Source organism: Podarcis raffonei, chromosome 5, assembly GCF_027172205.1.
Source record: "Podarcis raffonei isolate rPodRaf1 chromosome 5, rPodRaf1.pri, whole genome shotgun sequence".
Lineage (NCBI taxonomy): Eukaryota > Metazoa > Chordata > Lepidosauria > Squamata > Lacertidae > Podarcis > Podarcis raffonei.
The window spans coordinates 66,058,200-66,081,193 of NC_070606.1; the positions used below are offsets into that span (position 1 = coordinate 66,058,200).

General features: G+C 44.2%; 2 protein-coding genes across 4 annotated transcripts; one reads left to right on the forward strand and one right to left on the reverse strand.

The window, feature by feature from the left end:
• Positions 1–3,427: 3,427 nt before the first annotated feature.
• TM4SF19 (transmembrane 4 L six family member 19) lies at positions 3,428–8,929 on the forward strand. Its single transcript, XM_053387454.1, has 4 exons — positions 3,428–3,644; positions 4,881–4,961; positions 6,324–6,508; positions 8,740–8,929. Exons 1-4 carry the CDS (start codon positions 3,468–3,470, stop codon positions 8,927–8,929), a joined length of 633 nt encoding a protein of 210 aa, XP_053243429.1. The 5' UTR covers positions 3,428–3,467.
• A 4,444-nt stretch (positions 8,930–13,373) lies between these two features.
• NEU4 (neuraminidase 4) lies at positions 13,374–21,413 on the reverse strand. 3 transcript variants are annotated; one of them, XM_053389892.1, is made up of 4 exons: positions 21,187–21,413; positions 18,417–18,643; positions 16,410–16,665; positions 13,374–14,920 (listed from the first exon to the last, which is right to left on the reverse strand). In XM_053389892.1, exons 2-4 carry the CDS (start codon positions 18,615–18,617, stop codon positions 13,869–13,871), a joined length of 1,509 nt encoding a protein of 502 aa, XP_053245867.1. In that variant the 5' UTR covers positions 18,618–18,643; positions 21,187–21,413; the 3' UTR covers positions 13,374–13,868. The 3 variants fall into 3 exon arrangements, with proteins under 3 accessions (XP_053245867.1, XP_053245868.1, XP_053245869.1); XM_053389893.1 differs by lacking the exon at positions 18,417–18,643; XM_053389894.1 differs by lacking the exon at positions 21,187–21,413 and having other exon boundaries at positions 18,332–18,428.
• Between the last annotated feature and the right edge of the window lie 1,581 nt (positions 21,414–22,994).

Here is a 22,994-nt window from a genome sequence, read left to right on the forward strand (position 1 = left end):
TTTGATACCACCAGCTCCTTGGATCTCCATCAGTGCTTTCTATTTCTCAAAGGTAAGTAAAAGGCCTGGGAGGAATTAATTCTGTAAGGACCAGCTGATGGTGGGTTTGCTGTGGTGGCAAAAGAGTTGAGGAACCTGAAACTGGAATTCACTTTCCATTTCCCAGCTGAGATGGATTCAGGACATTTCTAGACTATAAACTGAAACAGGTGTTGCTTCTTTCTGGCTGTATAATAGATCAGTACTCCTCATGCATTCATGTTTCTGCAGTGCTCACACAACGTTGTCATCATCAAATGGCAACCCATATTCCCTCCTCCCTGCCCTCATTTAATCAAGATTTACCATTTCTAGGGGAAATCCAGTTATTAAAAAACAAACAAACTCTGATGTCTACTACCCTTTTGTGATATCTCAGTGTCCCATTTACAATAGCATGTGGCTATCCAGGTGGAAGCACAGTATTGTTAGTTTATTATTATTTCATTTATATACTACTTGTAGGGTTGCCGTATTTTAGAGAGCAAAAAAGAGGACACATTTGCCGACCTCTACTTTTAACTATGGATTGCTATGACGACTCTCATGAAATGACCTGTCCTGGATAAAGAGGACATATGGCAACCCATAGTCTCTACCTGATGTGCAAGAAGGCAACAGAACAGAGACAAAATTATCTTTTTCTCTAATCTTTTTGTAAACCGCATTGAGGTTTCTTGCAAACAAGCAGTTTATAAATTTTATGAAATAAACAAATAAAACTAGATAAAATTAACTATAAACTTGCTGTGTATGTTGGGGCGAGGGGTCTTTACTTGAAATGCCAGCTGAAATAAAGAGGTGGTCTTCACCAGGTGCTGGCATGTGTGGGTATGTGAGAGTCCTGTATAATCTCCGACTGTAACTGTTAGAAGTTGCTAAGTTGTATACATCCTTCTGGAATTTCTTTGGGAGTAAGGAATATGTGTTTTTTAAAAAACATATAGCCATAAGTCTCCAGAGGGGAAGGGCCATGCTGAATTACATGAGTGTGGTATGGGGTGTTTTGTGCGGGATATCATGCTTTGCTGAACTTCCAGAGGTTTTTGGAGTTCTTGCCTAAAGAGTCAGCAATTATATGGGATTTGGGTAGGGGAGCATCTTTTCCCAAACATACGTCAGCTACCAATTTTGTGACCTAAGGAGAAGCTGTGTATTGGGAAAATAGGAGAAGGCAATCAAAACCATCCACCTGGGAGAGAGAAGAATAACAAGGAACGGGGGGGGGGGACACTCTGGATGTCCTTTTTATTGTGCATTCATGCTGATTTGTGCTCTTGACTTGCAGGTACCAGGGTGGTTAAATGCACTCCTGCATCCAATGCTATTTGTGCCTGTAAAAGTTTAAGGATGCCCATGCTGCTTCATTAACAATTCCTGCGTAGCCCACAGCTTCCTGCTGAAATCCTATGATTTTTTGAACCTCAGATGTTCTGATTGTTACTGTTATTTTGCTTTTGTTGCACTATAGCACTAGGGTACCCTGGCAATGTTCCAAATTAAATGCCTTTCTTTGTGACACACCCACTGTCCCAAACTTTTTGTCAATGCTGTACAGCTGCGTTCCTGTCAGGGTGTTGGAAGGAGCTACGGTTTAGCACAGGAATCGCAGCCTGAGCATAAAAACTTTAAAAGGTAAAGGTAAAGGGACCCCTGACCATTAGGTCCAGTCATGATCGACTCTGGGGTTGCGGCGCTCATCTCGCTTTATTGGCTGAGGGAGCTGGCGTACAGCTTCCAGGTCATGTGGCCAGCATGACTAAGCCGCTTCTGGCGAACCAGAGCAGCGCACGGAAACGCTGTTTACCTTCCCACCAGAGTGGTACCTATTTATCTACTTGCACTTTGATGTGCTTTCGAACTGCTAGGTTGGTAGGAGCTGGGACCAAGCAATGGGAGCTCACCCCATCATGGGCATTCGAACAGCCAACCTTTTGATCGGCAAGTCCTAGGCTCTGTGGTTTAACCCACAACTTTAGAAGTGGCAAAATCAAATGGTAATATGGTTGCATGGCAATGTAGCACAAATAACATGAAAAGGTGTGGGGAGAGAAACTTGCACTCTTGTGCCTCTCCCACATACTTCTTATAGATGCCATATGCTGGCATTCTTGTGGTCTGCCCCCCGCCCCCCCTGCAAACAAGGATGGTTTAACACACCAGTCATAACCCAAACAAAGCTTTTTAAAGTGTGCAAATTGAAGTTTGGTGGCCTGGCATTGCAGTTTGACTTACTGCTGCGGGGAAGGGAAGCAGGGATGGCAGGAGCATGGACGATGGAATGAGCAAAGTTAAAGTTTGGATGCAATAGTCATAGAATTGCAGAGTTGGAAGGTACCCTGAGCAACCATCTAATCCAAACCCCAGGAATATGCAGCTGCTCCATACAGGAATCAAACCTGGGACCTTGGTGTTATCGGCACCATGCTCTAACCAACTGAGCTGCAGAAGCACCGGGGAAACATCACTGAACAACCGATAAAGTAGAGTGATGACTAGATGGTCCAGTATAAATCCATTTAAAATGTGCCATTCATGTGTCAATGACATGTTACTGCATGCCCAGGTAATGGGAAAGACAGTCAGGAGAGGGTCAGGGTATTTTGGGTAGGAAACTAGCATTGCAGAGTTGTCATCAGCCTGGCTGTCCAAGGCACATCTAGCCTTAAAATAAATGGGTGGGACCTGCTAGAAAATGTGGTGTGAAATGTTCTTGCTCAGGATACTCCATTCCATTCCCCTGCCCCATCTCCCCAACTACCTGTTAGCATTCCATGCCATGACCACTCAGTATACTCTGCTGAGCTGTTTTGAAGAGTCTCCACCCCCACACCACAGAGGCTTTAAAGATATTTTTAGACATCTGCAAACCTTGCTCTTATGCAAGGGCAGTGCCATTTTTGACGGCTTAAGCAATGTCACTTACAGCCCAACCACTGCAAGTAAAGGAAATGATGCTTCCACATTAGGAAATTTGCAAACCATCCCATTTAACTCTCTCTCCCTTTGCCCTGTTGACGGTGTGGGGGGGCGGGGGCGGCAAAATACCTTATGGACACATTCCTGGTCTGCTTTTAACAAGTTTTCAGTGTGTAGTTATCTGTATTCTGTGAGTCTTGTGTCTCTGACTAATCTGTACATGACCCTTTAACAGCCAGTGCAGACCATTGGGGCTGGGGCAGTCTGGCAAAGGACAAGATGGCATACCTCACTCCATGTGCAAATTGGCAATGAAATTTATTTCAACGGTGTCCTTCACTGGTTTGAGGGAAAACACACCAATCAGCAGTATTTCTCAAGAAACTACAGGACCCATATGCATTGTGGATCACATGTACTCAAACAAAATGCTCTAAAGCCAGAGAAAACAGAAATGCTTACACAGTCTGTGACACTTTTCTTCATCTTTGCAGGGCTCTCTGCTGACAATGTGCGTGGGGACATGTGCTAGGATCCTGGGGCCATGCCTCTTGACCCTGGGCCTGCTTTCTGTTGTTGCCAACACTCTCCTGCTCTTTCCCAGTTGGGAATGGCGTTATCTACAGATGGGTCACATCACAAAGAAAGCTATGCTGATGCCAGGAATGTGGGGAGGAGGCTTATTGGTAAGTGGATATTTTTCTGTCAAGAATCTGCGTAGGAAACCGTAAGGGCCGCTCTTTTTGTCTTCTGTCTTCTGTTTTGTTGTTTATAACCAAACAAGGTTTTGTCATTGGAGGTGGGCAGGCTACATGCAGAGCAAGGATATACTGAAGAAGAGTTTGGATTTGATATCCCACTTTATTACTACCAGAAGGAGTTTCAAAGCGGCTAACATTCTCCTTTCCCTTCCTCCCCCACAACAAACACTCTGTGAGACTTCAGAGAAGTGTGATTAGCCCAAGGTCACCCAGCAGCTGCATGTGGAGGAGCAGAGATTACGAGTCTACTGCTCTTGACCACTACACCACACTGGCTCTCAGTTTTGCCTGAAAATTCCATTCATGATACTCTGAAGAAAATTTGTCCAATCCAATGGCAGTTTGGCATGCAGTATCTTATATCTTGTATAAATTGACCAGGGTTGTATCCAATGTAGTGCTACCACCAGTGCAAGGATAGACACTTGTGTAATGGAGCATCCCTACCCCCCTTTCCCCCATGGCACCCCTAAATCTGTCCTTGGGGTCCCACCAACCCTCTGGAGCAGATTTGGAGGACACAGGGCACGCATTGTGGAGAGGGAGGGATGTTCCACAGCCATACATCCTTTTGTTGGCAGAACAAGTTAATTGGATTCTTCCCCAGATTTCTGAAAATTCTCAAAAAGGATGGCTGAGCTATAGCCGTTTAACCCATGTGCATTGAAAGGGTGCTGTGCATGCTTCTTCTGTGTGACATGCTACTCCATGTTTGTTTTGCATGTGAAAAAGAGAGAGTAGCTGTCATGAGTGTGGTTTCATTTGATTTGCATTCTCTGGTTGGCTCTTTTCTTCCAGTGATCTGCTGCACATGTTTTTTTAATATATATATGTCTGCTATGTTCTGCAGTGAGCTACATTCCAGGGTTTCTGCAAGCCCCTCTGACCTGCTTTGCTTGGCTTAGTATGAATGAGCAAACACACAGATTCCCAGACTGAAGATCGCAACTACAGGACTCCACCTGCAGCCATGCTGCTGCTGGGCTACCCAGAGCTAGCGAAATTTGTTAACCGAATCCCACCCCAATAAGTTTCAATTTGTGTATTGGTTCAAGAAGTGCAAATGAGGTAGTTTCTCATTAAGATTCAAACAGAATCAAATTGATCCCTCCCGCTTAGCAGAGAAGGGTGTTCATTCTGAATCACTTCTGTCTTCCACAGGTCTTCCCAGCCGCAGTTCAGATCACAGTTATTGGATTCAGGGGAAAGAACGCCTCCTGCACTTGGGGAACTTGCCAAAAGGTATGAGGGTGGTAGCTCATTTGTTCCGCTGATGAAAGGCCCTCAGCTTTAATGGCAGGGCTTAACAGTCAAGATTCTTGACAAAGTTCCAGTTTGATACTGTACACGGTTCAGCATTTTCATAGAGTGGCTTCACAATCAATGCCTCTTTCCAGGGAACTCTGAAAAATGTGGTTCGGTGAGGGGAATGGGGGTCTCCCAATGGCTCTCAGTGCCCTTAACAGACTACAGTGGTACCTTTGGTTAAGAACTTAATTTGTTCCGGAGGTCTGTCCTTAACCTGAAACTGTTCTTAACCCGAGGTACCATTTTAGCTAATGGGGCGTCCCACTGCCCCTGCCGTGCGATTTCTGTTCTCATCCTGAAGTAAAGTTCTTAACCCAAGGTACTATTTCCGGGTTAGTGGAGTCTGTAACCTGAAGCGTTTGTAACCCAAAGTACCACTGTACAAGGATTATTTGGGAGCAGTGCTTTTTCTGGGGGGGGACACACAGGGGTACGCATACCTCTAAATATTTTGTGAATCATTGAGGGGCAGTATTTCAATATGAGTAGGAAAATGAGAGTACCCCTAAACATTTTTTTAAAGAAAAAAACACTGTTTGGGAGACTGTTAAAGGAATATTGCAGTGCTTTGAGAGTATGGTCCTGATATGACTTAAGACCAAGGAGAAGGAAGTGGACAAGCAGTGCCAGCCCTAGGCTGGTTGTCAACATGAAGGCAGGCAGATGGGGGCTGGATGAAAGAGGTTAATGGTGAAGTCCCATTTGTCCTAATGGACCAGACACTACACTTTTCAACCTGACTCCACTAGTCACTGCCAAGGTCAAGGACCTTGTCATGCCCCACTCTAATCCAAACTTGGAGGGTGCATTCCCCCATCCAGGAGCCTTGCAGCCTGTTGCTGGAGCAGGGGGAAAAACCTGGTGCCTGTAGTATAACAATCAGAAGTTACCATAGCTACTCAGGTCGTTTCCATAAAGCCCTTTAGAACCAATCTCCCTTCCCATTGCTCCTAATTACTGAGGTTCAGTAGTACAGTTGAAGGGGTCTTGCATAACTGGAATTAGGCCACTTCCAGACTGTCAATACCTTCGGGTGGGATTCGGTCATGTACCAGCAAATTCAGGTTACACAATTATCAATGACTGGGAGGTCTTGAGCAATAACCCCACTTCCTCAAAACATCAAACTTCTCATGATAAGGAAAGTGACAGGAAACTGCACTGGAACACAAAACGGAGTAAGCGCTCATTAAATAGCCATCGCCATCTCATCTCCTTGCAAACAAGTCAGGATCACTGCTCGGTTATCAGGTCATCTGGAAGTGCCCTTAATTTCTGTGCCTCTTTTGCCCACAGATGTTTCTCTCCATTGTATTATCAGGACTGGCCTTGGTGGGATCAGCTGCTTGCTTTGTTTTGTCTGGTGTGGGCTTGACAGAGGGACCTCTCTGCTTTTATAGCTCCACCACCCACAATGGGACGCAGATGACTCAGTGGGATTATCCATTCCTTCAAACACACAGTCAGTCCTCAAACATCAGGTAAAAAAACCTGGAGGTCATGGGTCATTTTATGGAAGAGCAATGCCTATTAACCTGTGTTGAGAGCTGTTTTTGCTTAGTGGTGAAAACTGAGACTCGTTCTCCATTGAGTTCAGAGTCATGGCCAAAAAAATGAGCCGCAAGCAATGACTTGATGATAGGCCCCTACAGAGAGGTGGGGTTTTTGTCAGGTGTATTCTGCAGCGTCTAATTGATGCAGTATAGGGCCGAATGGATGCTGCACTGCCCAAACATCATTCCACTTTATTAGTTCTTCTGTAATGCTTCCTGAGTGATGCTGCAGTATTGCTGTCCAGGGGACCCTTCTTATGCTATAGTAAAACAAAAGCAAGACTACCACAATCCCTGGAACAGTTGTGGTATGAAAAGTTGCAGAAATTAAGCAGGAAGCTACAGTATGTCTGCCCTGAAGCTTTTGCAGGAACAAACAGTATTGAAAGTGGGATCACATATAACTGCCCCAATAGAGTGGTACCTCTGGTTGCGGACGGGATCCATTCCAGAGGTCCGGCTAGATCCCAAGGTTTCCGCCACTGGAGGACCACTTCTACGCATGTGCACGTGGCGAAACCTGGTAAAATACTTCCGGGTTTGCGGCTTATGTATCCCGAAGTTTACATAACCAGAGGGTTACGTAAGCGGAACTACTACTGTACCATCATGAGCACCTATAATCATGAATGCACAATAAAAAGGATGTCTGAAAGGGCATACGGCTTTCTGTATATTGTTGGTCCTGAAGACAGAACAATTATATAGACAGTGTCAGTGTTTCTAAACAAGTTCTCTGTTACTGACTCCCATTCAATGTGGCTCATGCAGCTCAGGAGACCGTATTGGCATTGGTCAACTAAATTGTGAGGCTAGCTTGAGCTATTTCCCAGGGGAATATTCCCTGTCCTGTGCATCAAAACATATACAGAGAAACTGGACTGCGGGCACTGGCAATTGCAACAAGCACCAAAGAATATGTAGGGATAACGTTGCTGGGAGGGAAAAGTTGAAGGAGTCTCAGCATGCATGGATCACTTATTGAGGAACTCTATCATAATGGAATGTCAGTAGAACCGGGATGTCAACAAAGCAGCGACACTTGCAAGTGCAAGGAATCCTAAGGCAGAGAGGTCTTCTGTCCAGGTGAATTACTATTACTGCTACTAACTTATACAATGTTGGTGTTGGAAGGGCAACCACATGTCTTTGGTCTTGAGACAATGCAACCAGGGAAGACAATATTTAATATTATATTGTAAATGTAAAACCATTCAAGGAAAAATGGAGCACAGGACAGCATACTCAGTAACCCAGTAAATCCAGAAATCTTTATCTAATATTCTGTTGGAAGCCTCCCAGAGTGGCTGGGGCAACCTAGTCAGATGGGTGGGGTATGAGTAATAAATTATTATTATTTTAAAATGTACAAAAATATCACAGAATCACAGAATCACAGAATCATAGAGTTGGAAGAGACCACAAGGGCCATCGAGTCCAACCCCCTGCCAAGCAGGAAACACCATCAGAGCACTCCTGACATATGGTTGTCAAGCCTCTGCTTAAAGACCTCCAAAGAAGGAGACTCCACCACACTCCTTGGCAGCAAATTCCACTGTCGAACAGCTCTTACTGTCAGGAAGTTCTTCCTAACGTTTAGGTGGAATCTTCTTTCTTGTAGTTTGGATCCATTGCTCCGTGTCCGCTTCTCTGGAGCAGCAGAAAACAACCTTTCTCCCTCCTCTATGTGACATCCTTTTATATATTTGAACATGGCTATCATATCACCCCTTAACCTCCTCTTCTCCAAGCTAAACATGCCCAGCTCCCTTAGCCGTTCCTCATAAGGCATCGTTTCCAGGCCTTTGACCATTTTGGTTGCCCTCCTCTGGACACGTTCCAGTTTGTCAATGTCCTTCTTGAGCTGTGGTGCCCAGAACTGGACACAGTACTCCAGGTGAGGTCTGACCAGAGCAGAATACAGTGGCACTATTACTTCCCTTGATCTAGATGCTATACTCCTATTGATGCAGCCCAGAATTGCATTGGCTTTTTTAGCTGCCGCGTCACACTGTTGGCTCATGTCAAGTTTGTGGTCAACCAAGACTCCTAGATCCTTTTCACATGTAGTGCTCTCCTGATTGAACAGCTTTCCCTTATCCTTAGTTTATAATGTATCTTCGCTTACAACTTTCTCATTCAAAATCTGTTCCTTTAAGGACTCGGAATTATTTGTATGATCCTGCCCTCTGGAACAAAGTGTGCATCGAGCCACGTAATATTGTGAGCTGGAATGTCTATTTCTTCTCGGCTCTCTTAATCATCAGCACAGTGGAAATGGTCCTTGCTGTTCTCCAGATCATCAATGGCTTTTTTGGATGTTTCTGTGGCTTATGTGAAAAGAAATAGGTAACAGGAATCCACTAAAATTTTGTAACTTTGTTGTTGTTGTTGCATATGGCCTGTGAATGGTCCCTCCGCCTGCATCCACACACCAACAGGGGAAGATAGAAGCAAGTGGTGGTTGTTAACATTCCTTCTACCCTTGTCAACGCAGATACCTAATAAGAAGGGTAGCAGTTGGTCAGAGTAGTTTACTTTGTGATAGTGGGAAGGGGAATAACATAATATGAATGCTGGTTGACCAATAGAGAAAGCTTCCATATTGCCACATTACCAAAAAGGCAGCAATAAAAGTCAGACATGCAGCGAAGATACAGATCACTAGGCTCATATTGCATCATGCAGCAGCTGCTGCCAGTCTGTTTTGTACTCTAGTCTAGAAATATTAAAAGGGATAGAGCAGGGTTCTGATGGTGGTTTCAGCAGAAGGTAGAGACCAAATAGCTTTGTGGGTGCTTGAAAAGGTGCTCTGTGTGTGTGTACGTGCGCGCGCGCGCACACACACACACACGTGCAGTTGGGGAGTAAGTTGGGAGAGTCAGCAATAGTAGAAGAGGGGAAAGGAAGTTGATAAGATGAATGCTAAAACCCACAATTCAGCAATATTTTTTGCTAGAGCCAATCAAAATATCGCAAAATAGTGAGCAAGCTTTTGATTGCTCCAGACCTCTTAAACAGGCAGGATGTTACACAAAGTAGTGAGAGGGGCAGGGGAGGGCACCCAAAAATAACAACAAAAGAAGTCTTAAAGTTGTAGCCATAAAGATTACATCCCAAGATGGAATGAAAAGAAGACGGCAGGCAGGAGACATGAAAGAAATCTAGGATTCTGGGACAGAAGAATAAAACGTCTGCTCCTAATATTTTAGAACATGGAGTCCCAAAGTTACATAGATCTTTACACAGCCCTGAGCAAAATGCACTGGTTCCTAGTTCTAGCTCTGGCAGCTCACTGCTGAAAACAGTTGAGCAGTTTTGAAAATAATGACATTTCAGTTTGTTTCCCTCGTTTTTGCAATTACATTATATCAGGAGAGGTGAACTTGTGACCCTTCAGAGGTAATGGACTTCAACTCCCATCAGTCCCAGCAAGCATGGCCAATGGTCAGGAATGATGAGAGCTGTAGTCCAGCAACTTTTAGAGGACTCCAGGGAGTATATATTCAAATAATAATAAGAAGAGGAAGAAAAAACTGAGTCAAACTCTGATGAAGATTTCTGTGAAACACCCAGACCAGCATACTCAGATACTTTGGCCCCCACATTTTTATTGTTTGCAGCATCAGTTCTTTAGGATCAAGATGACAGACTTTGTTTACTTAATCTCTGTATGTGAGATTACAAAGATATGTGCATTAACCTGTATCCGCAATCATCAACTTTCGTTGCTGCAGCCTCTGCACATTTCTGATTCCTCTGTTGTTCCTGAAGCCTCAAGATGCTGCTTGCCAGACAGTAATAAGCCATCACCCACCTTTCAGTGCAAGGAATATCATTGTCTTCCATGGGCATCATTGTCAGCTACAGTCAGGAGATGTAGACTGGAACTGCTGTCACTAAGGAAATGCTTACAGTGTCACAGATCTAAAATGACGTCCTGGGTTTATTGAGCTCTGTGCTTTGAGATTTAGTACTGTTGTTGTGTTATTTATTTAATTATTTATACTTCCTTAACATCTACCCAAGTCCTCGTTTCCTATGCTGAATGAACACATTTTCGTGTTCCTGCTATTTCTAAAATTCAAACACTCCTGCCGGCATGAAATCAAGGCAGAAAGCACATTGGGTTGTTCTGGGAGGGGGGGGAATGGCTACACAGGAGGCATGAATGTAGAGATTTTTTGCACACAGGTTCAGTTTGTATCAGGTCTTCTGGCTTTGGGGCTCTACTTTCTGCCTCCCTTGCCACAGGCCCTGCAACTGAGAAGGCCAAACCTGATGAGCAACAGATTTTTGAGTTTGTGGCATCATCAGTTCACAGGTCCGTGTCATGGACTGGTTGGCAAGTGGAAAGAGGCACCACTAAGAGCCAACTAATACATTGGTCTAAGAAAGGGATCAGTGCTGCTTTAGTCAGACTTTAAAGTTTAGAGCTAGTCAAATGCTAGAAACGTGTACATTTTCTCAAAGGCAAGGATGGTCTAGGAACAAGACAGAGCAACATCAAGGAGACAGTTCTAATCTGTTTTGCGCACATGAGAGACTGCCTTCCTGAATTCTCTTTGCCAACCATACACATTCCCACCCTCCAGGAAGGGGAACCTATGGACTTCCAGGTGTTCCTAGATAACATCCAGGACCGTTGGCTGGACTGCCCAGGGCTGATGAAAGTTGGAGGCCAGCAGCATCTGAAAGCTCACAAGTTCCTCACCCCTGAAGGGAGTGTATAGAGTTGACAAGTCGTACTACCCAAAGATCCATTCAATACTTTCAAATACTCATATTAAGATTGGTGTTTAATTAGTTTAAAATTAAGGAAAACAAATGGACAGTACATCTGTACGAACAGCTAATTTTTAAAGAATTGCAATATTTTCCGATTATGCTGCTGAAGAATTGGGAAGGGTAGGGCAGTGTTTCCAGGTCTGTGTTTTGTATACCTTCTGTAGGGCTGCCTTATGTCCATGTTTTCCCAAAAATAAGCCCAACAACTTTGCCCGGATTTTCATCTTTGGGAATATGGCAACCCTACCTTCTGTTACAAGAGTAGGTTCAGGAGACTTGTTATTTTCAAGAGAGAGGGGAGTATATTTTGAGTGGGATGACCTGTATTTCTTCTTCCATAACATTCAAAACGTGTCAGAAAACAATTGCCTAGCTGTGTTATGTTCAGGCCTTGTTTTGTGGTAATTGCCACCATGATAGGTGGCCTTGTTGGTTGAAGCTGCTGAAAACTTGTGTGAAAATAAATAAAGATACTATTTTTCTATACATTTTTAAAATGATCTCAGCCAATGATACTTATTATAAAAGGATTCAGGGCTACCAGATGCCACCGTGATGCCATTTTTCTTCAGTTCTGATACAATTCACCCACTCTTTTCATTCCCGAGAAGACAGATAGCATTCATTCTGGACGGCTGCATTCTCCATAATTTCCCCATTGTCTTTCACTTCCCTCAAGTGTTTATTTTTCACTTCAGTTTCAACACAATCATTACACACCTGAATTGACTGTACTGTAACACTATTGCCTCACCTCAAGTTGGGGACGTTGTTAATTAGAATTTCACATCCTGAACCCCTGGAAGCCCTAGCAGCATGCTGGCACCATTATTCTCACATAAAAAGTGGTGAAACTAACAAAGGAGTTTTCAGATGATGGCTTAATATAGTACAGTGGTACCTCAGGTTATATACGCTTCAGGTTACATGTGCTTCAGGTTACAGACTCCACTAACCCAGAAATAGTACCTCGGGTTAAGAACTTTGCTTCAGGATGAGAACAGAAATTGTGCTCCAGCGGCGCGGCAGCAGCAGGAGGCCCCATTAGCTAAAGTGGTGCTTCAGATTAAGAACAGTTTCAGGTTAAGAACGGACCTCCAGAACGAATTAAGTACTTAACCCGAGGTACCACTGTAAACAGATTTTTGAGATATCACGAACTGGTAATTGGTAACAGCCCCTCCCCCAAAGGCAGAAGAAAACAACAAAGCAGAAGAAATCCACCACTAATGCCCTAATATTGGGTCAAAGGGCCTCTCCAGACATCCTTTTTATTGCACATTAATGATGATTTGTGCTCATTATGCTATCAGGCCATCACATTTGTACCTGCAAATGCTTTGGGGTGGTCGCGCTGCTTCATTCCATTCAGTGCATATCCTGTAACTTCCTGCTGAAATCCTGTAACTTTTTATACCACAAATGTTCTGGCTTATTTTTGTTCTGCTTTGGTTGTGCTATAGCCCCTCCCAGGCAGCAATAACCTGGAAGCTTTGGGGAAGCATTAATTGCACAACAAACTAAAGCAGAAAAAAACCCCATGACTAATGCACTGTTGTTAAGAGTTTGTTGCAGAATACACCTGCAATAAAGCAGCAATCTGGAGGAGCTCTAGAGCCTGACTTGGAAACCCATCCTTCTTATTGTCCCAGGGGAGAATTTTCTGCTAGACAAGCATTGGCCAGCAGGTCAAGCATTGGCCAGCAGGTGGCAGGCCCATGCTAGCCCGGTCCTGATTGCTCAGGAAGACCTTTAAGAAAATTGACAGGTTTCACTCTCTTACTACAGGGCTAAAGTAGATGTGACATTTATGTGTCTTTGCATCTAATGTGCGGGGGGGGGGGTATGCATAAGGTGCTGGTGCCAGGCAGGGGGTATACAGCTAATACCACAGTCCTGATTGAAATCCCTTTAGCTAATATCAGCATCCATTGGCACGTTGGGGATTCCCCACTCCCTGAAGCCCCCTGCAAAAAGCCAATACAGAAGGCTGGTCTAAGTGAATAGGTCACTTTCTCTACTTTGTGTGTTCCATTGTTTGAAAGCAAAGTAGCAGTGATAGCATAGGAACTGGAGACTGAATGGATATCTGAGATAATTCTTTTGGAAAGAATCCCATGGGCTTTTGCATTATGCTTTCCTACTTGTAGGGGTTTTGTATTATTCCTTCAACCAGAAGAAAGATATTCTAATGATTTTCAAAGAGAGCTTTATTGATAACCTCCAGCCACATTCTCAATCATATTATTAACTCCCTCTCTCTTCTCCCTCCTTCCACCTCCTTCCTCAGCTACTGGGTGCTCCTAGGGGCAAAATTATCAAAACACAAACTCAGTTAGCAGAATACAACAGGAGGGAAAGATTAAACCTCTACTCCTTCTTGCTTGCTGCATTCTCTATGAAAATCTGCCTTTGCGCTTGATATTAGTAATATAAAAATTGACATGGTTTCTAGTGACATCTTTAGTATGACATTAAGTTTGGCTCTCTGTCATGATCTTTAAGAAATAACACAACTCTTCCCCTTTCTCTTTCTACCGCCTGACGGCTGCTTCAAACCTGGGGCAGAAGTTGTGAGAGGAATGTTCTGAAGAACTTCATGCAACGTGAACATACTGAAGGAGATTTGCTCATACGGGGACCGCACCCCGTTCTCATACAGGCAGGCAAAAGCTATGGCTGGGATCCCAGTTATTGACAAATCTGGATAAGGCAGCTCAATGTAGGCCAGATCTGAGTAGGCGCTGGGGCCTTCGTAAATAACCCAGGGCTCAGTCCAGCTGTCAGCATCCCTAGGGAAAGTGCTGAGGTAAATCCCCAGGTTGACTCGGGATCTGGAGCTCGTTGGGTGGCAATATAGCACCCATGTTGGCATTTGGAAAGAAAAGCCCAATTGCGAAATACTTCCAGCTTTAGCATTTTCTAGATCAGCATGTCCTTTACCTGATGAGATGGGACCAGAACAGACACCAGAAGTTCTTGTTTCCTGAGGCTGCCGGTGGCTCAGAGGCTGGCTGCAGAAAAAAGGGGTAGGTGAGGCAAGACTAGGTGGGTGTTTCATATCAGACCAACCCTGAGGTAGGAAGCCCACATCTTTATCAGAGCAGGTGTCTCTCTGGAATTCGCAAGTGTTGTGCTGTAAATAGTAAAGTGGAGCTTGGAACCCGATGATGCTGCCATGGCAACCGTGTGGGGTCTCCACAAGCCGCTGTACCAGCTGGCCTGAGTGAAATACGGCCCCGTCATCCGTGCTAAGGGCCTGCACCCGGAAGCCCAGAGGACTCCTGGCGTTGCAATAGAGCACGTTGCTGCCGTCCTCCTCATCCACCGACACCATCTGGCACTCGACGGTCTGCAGATTTGGGATGAACTCACCAAACTGCCAGCTCTGCCCGTGGTCATCGCTGTAGAAGGTGAAAGCGTGAGGGGTGGTTTTGCAGAGCTTCCCAAAGCACTCTTTGCAGTCAATATGGTAAGCATAGGCTGGCAATAGCAGGCGGCCTGACTTCAGTTGGATGCCGTGCCCAGGGCCTAGCGCAAAAGTGGCCCAGTCTGAAGCAAAAGGAAAAAGACAGGGTCAGGAAAAATGACAACAAAGAGTCATGAATATAAACGGCTTTATACGGAGACAGACCCATTGGTCCATCTAGCTCAGGACTGCCTGTGCTGATTGACAGCAGGTCTCCAGGCTTTCAGAGAGGGAGTCTCTCCCAGTCCTACCTAGAGATGCTGAGGATTGAATCTGGGACCCTCTGCATGAAAGGTAGATGCTCTACTGCTAAGCTATGGCCCTTCCACTAAGTGGCAATGAAGTTCACATTTATTATGGTGGGAGCTTTTGTATAACAGAGTCCACTTCATCAGATGCATGAAATGTTATTCTCATTTGACAAGTGAGGAGGACATGTCAAGAAATAAAGTTGCAAATGACAATGATGTTCCAAATACATGGTCTGTGACATTTCAATTAAAGCTTAATGGTATGCAAAATGAACACAAAGCGGATAGCACACGCATCCAAACTTTGCTCTGTCAGTGAACACCTCTAGTGGGACAAGAAACCATTGTTTTGATTTAATATCACATGGAAACAATCAAACTTCTGGATAAGTTATAATAAATTGATAAATGTGTTACTCTTTAAGGTGCCACAAAACTCTTTGGGCATTCCCAAATTGCCACTGTTTTGGGGTGGGATTCAGTCACAAACCAACAAATTCGGGTAGCATGATTATAGTTGGTTGGGAGCTCTTGTGCAACAAACCAACTTCCCCCAAAGATCAAAGCTTTTACAATGAAAAAAGTGTCAGGCAAGTTGCTTGCTTTGATGCGACATCATCCTTCCCACAAACAAATCAGAATGAATGCTCATTAAATGTACCCCTTCTCCATTCCTTCTCCTTTATTAACATAAAAGATTGTCTCACCACTTATATATCTAGTTGATCACTGTGCTCTGCAGGTGAGAGCTTCCTATAGATACCACCTTATCAGGAGGTCTATTCCAGACAATGTAGGAATTGGGCCTTTCGTATTCTGACACCAACCCTCTAAATTTGCTCCCCATGAATAATAGACAGGCACTGTCTCTGTTGCATACCCTCCAGCACAATGCGGCCCAAATCCAGGACACAATTTTCCTGGTCCAAAATCCTGTGCAAGATTGCGGGCCCAGAAAATGTGCTGGGGGGGCAAGTTCTTGGCCCGAAATTGCACGAGACCAAGGTGCTCCAAATGGCTGCTGTATTGTCACGGTGGGAAATGGGGTGTCCTTGTTTTCTGGGTCAGTTGGTAAGTATGCTGTCATCCTTTCAGTGCCTGCTGAAGACCATATTCTCTTTCAACAGATCTTTTAAGTTGAGATCTTTCCCAGTCTGGATCTGTATTTAAATTATTTTTAAGATGCTTTAAAGATTTATTATTGTTGTTGTTTTGTTGCTTGTTGTTTGCCACTGTGGATTCCTCTGGGAGCAAGAGTGGGATATACATTTCATAATTACCGTAATTAAGTAAGTAAGTAAACTGCTCCTGTGTCTCGTACCTTCAATGGACACGCCAATAACTTGCTGGGTGAGGTCAGTCACATGGCTCCAGCTGATGCCCTGGTCAGAACTAGTCACATAGCAGAGGCGGGCAGCATTTTGGCCTGTGATGATCTGAAAGGCTTCAGGGGTTCTGCCCAGCACAGCAATGAAAAACAGGAAAACCATGCCGGTAAGCTCATCATAGATAGGGCAAGGGTTCATGGACCGATGATGTGCCAGAGTTGCTGTTTCAAGGGCTCGCATATCTTCCCACTGGCAAAGAAAAACAGTAAAAGAGTTAGGAAGCCAATTCATTCCCTCCCCCCCCCCCCGGCATCTTCCCCTGAAAAAACTAATCACTTCATTTGAAATAGGAATCCATTATTGCATAAGGTTTGCTCATCTGGTCAAGAGATTAATTCATAGCTGGTCAGTAAAAACAAGGAAAAGAGACTCCTCAAAGATAAATAAGGAATTGTGTGAAGGTGTTGATTTAGCAATCTTGTGTTTGTCTGATCATACAGAAATATTCTATTCATTGAGATAATTTATTTTCATTTATTGTGGTGGGCTTTAATCAGGAGACCATCTTTGAGGTTGGAGGCTTCTCTCACTGGGACCCTCCTCATTCCAAAGGAAAGATCACATTGTGTTAGGTAGTATTTGAAAGAGAAGAAAGCTTGAAAGTACTTGACGTTAAGCCAATCACTTACACCAGTGTTACTGGCACCAGTCAATCCCTTGAGTGAGTAAGAATACCCAAAAGCAGATGGGTAACATGATTACGGGTATACAGAACTGTTTATACAAAACTGTTAAGTATTCAAAGCATTTTATCTGCATTAGTTCAGTAACCCTTGCAACAACCACCCTGTAGGACAGATCCATATTATCCTGATAAAAATGAAAAGACTGAGACCAAGAAATGGAAATGAGGTTTATCAGTGGGCAGTGCAGTGGATGGTAGAGTTCAATTGAATATCCAATTTTAATGTCTTGCTTATTGGTTTCCCTTAGGCACCTGGTTGGACACTTTGAGGACAGAATGTTGGACTAGGCAGGACTTTGGTCTGGTCTTCTTATGTTTTCAGTAGCAGTAGTGAGAGCAACTTCTATCTTTAAAGGTATCCATAAACCATTAGGGCTGATTCCACACATTACAGTGGTACCTCGGGTTACAAACGCTTTGGGTTACAAACGCTTTGGGTTACAGACTCCGCTAACCCGGAAGTAGTACCTCGGGTTAAGAACTTTACCTCAGGATGAGAACAGAAATTGCGCAACAGTGGCACGGCAGCAGCAGAAGGCCCCATTAGCTAAAGTGGTACCTCAGGTTAAGAATGGTTTCAGGTTAAGAACAGACCTCCGGAACGAATTAAGTTATTAACCAGAGGTACCACTGTACTTGAACTTTGGTCCTTTCAGTATTGATCATTCAGTGATAAGGAGCTGAATATGTACACTGCCTCTGTTGACAAGCATTGGGCCTGGTGGGGTGTAAAGAAAGCTTTGCCCATCATCTGTAACAGCAGTTTTATGCCTAAGTTATCATATGAAGAGCACAGTGTCAACCATCCCCTGTGAACAAACCCTACTCTACCGCAGGCCACATGAAGCATAAGAAAAATGACTATTCAGTGCAGCCAAGATGAGCTGGTTGCAGCAGGATCTAAATATAGTGAGTGAAAAAAAACTGTTATCATTTAATTTGCTCTGGTCCATTCCTGGCAATTATGGCTGCTATATGCGTGGCTGAACAAGGTGGGAGTCAAGAGAATCAAGAGGCACCAGTTATATTATTCCTAACAACAAAAGAAGTGACAAAGAAAGAGCAACGCAGAGACGGATGTAAGAACAGTCCACTAGGTCAGGCCAATGGCCCATCTAGTCCAGCACCCTCTTCTCAAAGTGGCCAACCAGATGCCTGTGGGAAACTCACAAGGATGTCACAGATAATTTCCTCTATGCCTTAAGTTTCAGTCCTGTCATACGGTGTCGGCAAAACTGGCTTCATTTTGTCTTACGTCCACAAAGTTCTTGTAGAAAGTGCCCCTTCTCAGCACCAGCAAATTGGCATGAGCATCATCAACGCTCAGCCGCTCTTCGGCAAAAGCCAGCAGCTTTGCAACGCAAGGGATGTGGAGTAGCGCTGGCACTCGGTATGTCACTCCGCTCGTCTCCCTTTCAAACAAGACTGTCCGGGCAGGGAAATGGCGAGAGCCCATTGCACTTGCAGCAAGGAGAGAAAGCCCTAAAATACCAAAGAGAGAGGTGGGATGTATCTACACAGCAGACTTGAAACTCAAAATCCACACAGCAGACATTCTTTGTAAGCAGAGAACCTGTGAAGTCGGTGAAGGGTGTGTGTTGTCTTCAAGGACAGCAAATCAATGTGCACCCAAGCCTCCAGACACCTAATTCCATCTCTTCCTTTGGCTGAGGAAAAGGATGGGGAACTTGTTGTTGCACTACAACTCCCATAATCTCCGATAGCCAGCCATGTTGGAATGGGGATGATGGGAGTTGGAGTCCAACTTCTGGGAGGCTACAGATTCCCCACTCCTGACCTAGGAGAGAGCTTGCTGCAGGCCTGTTTTAGAGCGCTGCCAATAAGCTCTGTGTCAAATTCTTTTAATAAACCCTCTTTGTGGAACAGTGAGGTCTGCCTTGCGCCTTCACTGACACTTTTTCAGTGCCAGAAAAAAATGTACATTTTCTTCAGATTTTGGTTGAATTATGATGCTGTTGTTTGCTGTTAGTGTGCTGCCAAAGCTTTCTGCTGCTGTTATGGGGAGTGTTGCTTTTTGTATTTTTTATTACGTGTATGTGTCTTCGTTCAAATATGTGCATATTATAATGTATTTTTTTACTGATGTCTATTTTTTTAATATATTATCAATTATTCAGAGACTTTTTTTGTGTAACTAGGGATGGGTGAATCTGTCAATCTACAGCAGGCATACCCAAAGTCCATTTCAGGGGCCTAATCCAACCCACCAGTTGGTTTAATCTGGCCCCTGTGGCAGTTTATTTCCTGTGGTAAAATCCTAAAAAAAGCTCAAGAACTTCAACCCTAAAAGCTCAAGACCTTTGGGGTAATATCATAAAAAAGGTCAACAACCTCAATCCTAGAAAAAGGTCAACAACTTTGGTTGACCCTTTGGTTGGCCCTCATGACCCTTCACGTCATCAAATCTGGCCCCCTTTGAAAAATGGACATCACTGATCTACAGTGTGGATGTGACTGTGATCTTCTGGTCTTGCTATGCCAGCCACCACAACATAGTTGTTGTAATCCTATGCTTTCCCATCTCCAAAAACAGAATGTTAGTAAAATCTAAAGCAGACTCACCAGCAGCCGCTCCCACCTCATCCTTGACCATTCTACCCCATCACCCACAATTCTTGATGATGCTTAGCTCCACATTAGTCATACCTGGCAATCACTAACTGACAAGCAGTGATGGCCGGGATGCCGGGATGATGTCCCAGAATCCCAACCCACATCGCCTCCCATGCACAATACAAAAACAGGCAACTTAACACTCTTTGCTCCTGCAAATGTTTTGGGATGGTCACCCTGCTTTATTTCCAGTCAGCACATATCCCGTAACTTCCTGCTGAAATACCGCAACTTTTTATACCACAAAATCTTCTGGTTTATTTTTCTTCTACTGTACTTTTGTTCTGCAACAGCCCCACCAGATGGCAATGATGTTTAACTAAACTAGACTAAAGTGGAATAAACCCACCAGTAATGCACTACTCTGGGACGTGGGTGGCGCTGTGGTCTAAACCACAGAGCCCAGGGCTTGCCGATCAGAAGGCTGGTGGTTCGAATCCCCGCGCCAAAGTGAGCTCCCATTGCTCGGTCCCTGCTCCTGCCAACCTAGCAGTCTGAAAGCACATCAAGTGCAAGTAGATAAATAGGTACCGCTCCAGCGGGAAGGTAAACGGTGTTTCCGTGCGCTGCTCTGGTTCGCCAGAAGTGGCTTAGTCATGGTGGCCACATGATCCGGAAGCTGTCTGCGGACAAACGCCGGCTCCCTAGGCCAGTAAAGCGAGATGAGTGCTGCAACCCCAGAGTTGTCCGAAACTGGATTTAACGGTCAGGGGTCCCTTTATCTTTACCTAATGCACTATTGTGTCAAGGATATGTTGCAGGATATGCCCACGTTAACAGGCAAATCTGCAGGGGCTCGTAATACAACAAAGGTGACAAGAAATTAATAAGTGAAAAGCAATTTCATTTAAAAATGGTAACCAGACACATAATTCTTGTAGGATCCATAAATTTCAGGAGAAAGGTTTAGGTCCCACTATAGTACCAAAGAGTCCACACAGATAGTTTTTTGAACACTGTAGACAAAACATTTGTATCGCTCTTTGTGTGATTTTCTTTTTTTCAAAGGAACTGAATGGAGGACACCAAGAACAGTATGCCAGATGGTGGTTTGGTAGGAAAGAGCAAAGTATTGGAAAAAACAGGAATGGCCCAGGTAAGCACTGGACTCTGCACTATTTTATGATTTCTCAGAGGAAGTAGGGTGAGTGTCACACGATACACTATCTGGGGAGGGGATGGTAGCAGCCAAAAGGCAGGGGTAAGACGGGAGCAGTGCCCACACTACACTGCAGAATCTCCTCTTAATCCCTTCTTGGAAGAAGAGATATTACAAGTTTAAGGAATGGAGGGAGAAAATCCTAGTCCATCTAGGCATGCCCCAAATAAGGAAGGAGACATCTAGAAACTTACGGAGACTACAGAAGAAAAACAAGCACGAAACCACAAACCTTGCCCCCTTTCTGCTTGGTAGGTTGTCTTTTGTCCCCAAAGCCACTGATAAGTTATTTATGTTGATCTGTCTTCATATGAGCCCTTTACAAATTCCGCTTTGCTGACCGATGCAATTTCAGCAGCTTCCTTCACTGCTTATGTGATGCCTTATTTCATTCGTCACGTTCTGACTCTCAAGCACCCCCGCTTCCCTCTACCTCTGACCCAGTGGGCTCGCTACTTGTTCCATGGTTGGGGGGAAAGCACTGAGCCAGCAGCCAGCAGCTTAATCAGCAAATGGAGGACAAAGACTTCATTGTCAGAGCACAGTGAGGACACAGTCAGCAATGTCCATGTGCAGATACCTGTGACCATCACTTTCCCTTTTATTTTAATTTTTTTAACTAACTGGGAAACTCTCACGGGGCATATCTACTTGTCTGTATATGTGGACTACATTAGCCGCACATCTCCATAATCAGAATCATATGTCTAGTGTAATGGCAGTGAAGGGAGAATGTCATGTTCACCTCTCTAATGCTGCTGGAGTAAGCCCATTGGCCTATGTGGCTTTACTCTGCTTTTATCTGTGCAAATGGAAAGAAACCAGACTAGCAGCCTTAAAGTCTGGGAAGAGCGACATTATTATCGGAATTCCACCCCTTCCTTCCTCAAAGGAAAGCCTGGGAACGGAATTCTGGGGAAACTGTCTTATCCTTTGTAACATCTGTGTAGATTACAAAGCCATACTTTGTACAGATAACAAATAACATCTACCTACCTACCTACCTATAATTCTCTGTTTGGCTGATGGGCAGTTTCAAGACTTGCCTGCTGTTCCTTCTTTAGAGATGAAGAACTGTAAGAGAGATACGGTACTTGAACTAGACAACCCCGGAGGTCCATAAAGTAGGATGGGTGACCTGGATAGGGTACCAGATGGCAACTGATATTTATGTTTGGAGGATGCTTCGATGAGAGGGTGTAAGCACCAGAATTTATTGACTTAGACCGTGTACACATTAATTACCATTTACTCTGACTCCAATGCAGTGCCACCAGTGTACACATTATGAGTACACAAAATGTCAGCTGCAGTCCATATGCCTCTGATAGTTTATTGATATACGGAATGCATTACTTCCTAATGAAAAGCTGCTCATGTCATTAAACTGTTCTCATCAGACAATTATCTAGAAACATTGCAGGGAGCTTGTACTCTATACTGTATTTTTCGCTCTATAAGCTCTTGCTGTTCTGGCTTCTGGGATAGCTGCACAACCTGCATTTGCTCCATAAGACGCACACACATTTCCCCTTACTTTTTAGAAGGGAAAAAGTGTGTCTTATAGAGCGAAAAATACGGTATTTCCAGGCTTCTGATAAAGGTGTTAGAACCTCAGAAACAGGAATTAGCATTATCCTCATGTCCTTCATGCTAGCAAACAATTTTTGGTCAGATGTTTTGCAGTGCCCTTCACCTTTGCCATCATCCTGACCCTCACCTTCTGCATTTTGTCAAGCTTTCCCCAGCCTTTACAAAAATTGCTTTAGGCTGCAATCCTAAACATGCTTACTAGAGAGCAAGTCTCGCTGAACACAGTGGGACTTACTTCCAAGTAAACATGCACAAGCTAGCATTGTTCAGCTAACAACTAATATATGCATTTTATGCAACTTTACCCTATTACCGGAATATTCTTGTACTTGCCTGGAAAACTGCATTGAGAAATTTGGAGAAGTGCAGATTTTGAAGGATGGCTGTGATTTGGTTCTTGCATTGTTTCAGGAAGTGTGAAGTAGGCTGGCATGCCTTTGAGTGGGA

What these genes read in the sequence shown, in the direction of transcription:
- TM4SF19 (XM_053387454.1), top strand. Translation starts at nt 3,468, where the DNA reads ATGTGCGTGGGGACATGTGCTAGGATCCTGGGGCCATGCCTCTTGACC. An exon ending in TGTGGGGAGGAGGCTTATTG is followed by an intron (nt 3,645 to 4,880) that starts GTAAGTGGATAT and finishes TGTCTTCCACAG; the next exon opens with GTCTTCCCAGCCGCAGTTCA. An exon ending in AGTCAGTCCTCAAACATCAG is followed by an intron (nt 6,509 to 8,739) that starts GTAAAAAAACCT and finishes TGTTCCTTTAAG; the next exon opens with GACTCGGAATTATTTGTATG.
- NEU4 (XM_053389892.1), bottom strand. Translation starts at nt 18,617, where the DNA reads ATGGGCTCTCGCCATTTCCCTGCCCGGACAGTCTTGTTTGAAAGGGAG. An exon ending in TCTACAAGAACTTTGTGGAC is followed by an intron (nt 16,666 to 18,416) that starts GTAAGACAAAAT and finishes TTTCTTTGCCAG; the next exon opens with TGGGAAGATATGCGAGCCCT. An exon ending in TATTGGCGTGTCCATTGAAG is followed by an intron (nt 14,921 to 16,409) that starts GTACGAGACACA and finishes CTTTTGCTTCAG; the next exon opens with ACTGGGCCACTTTTGCGCTA.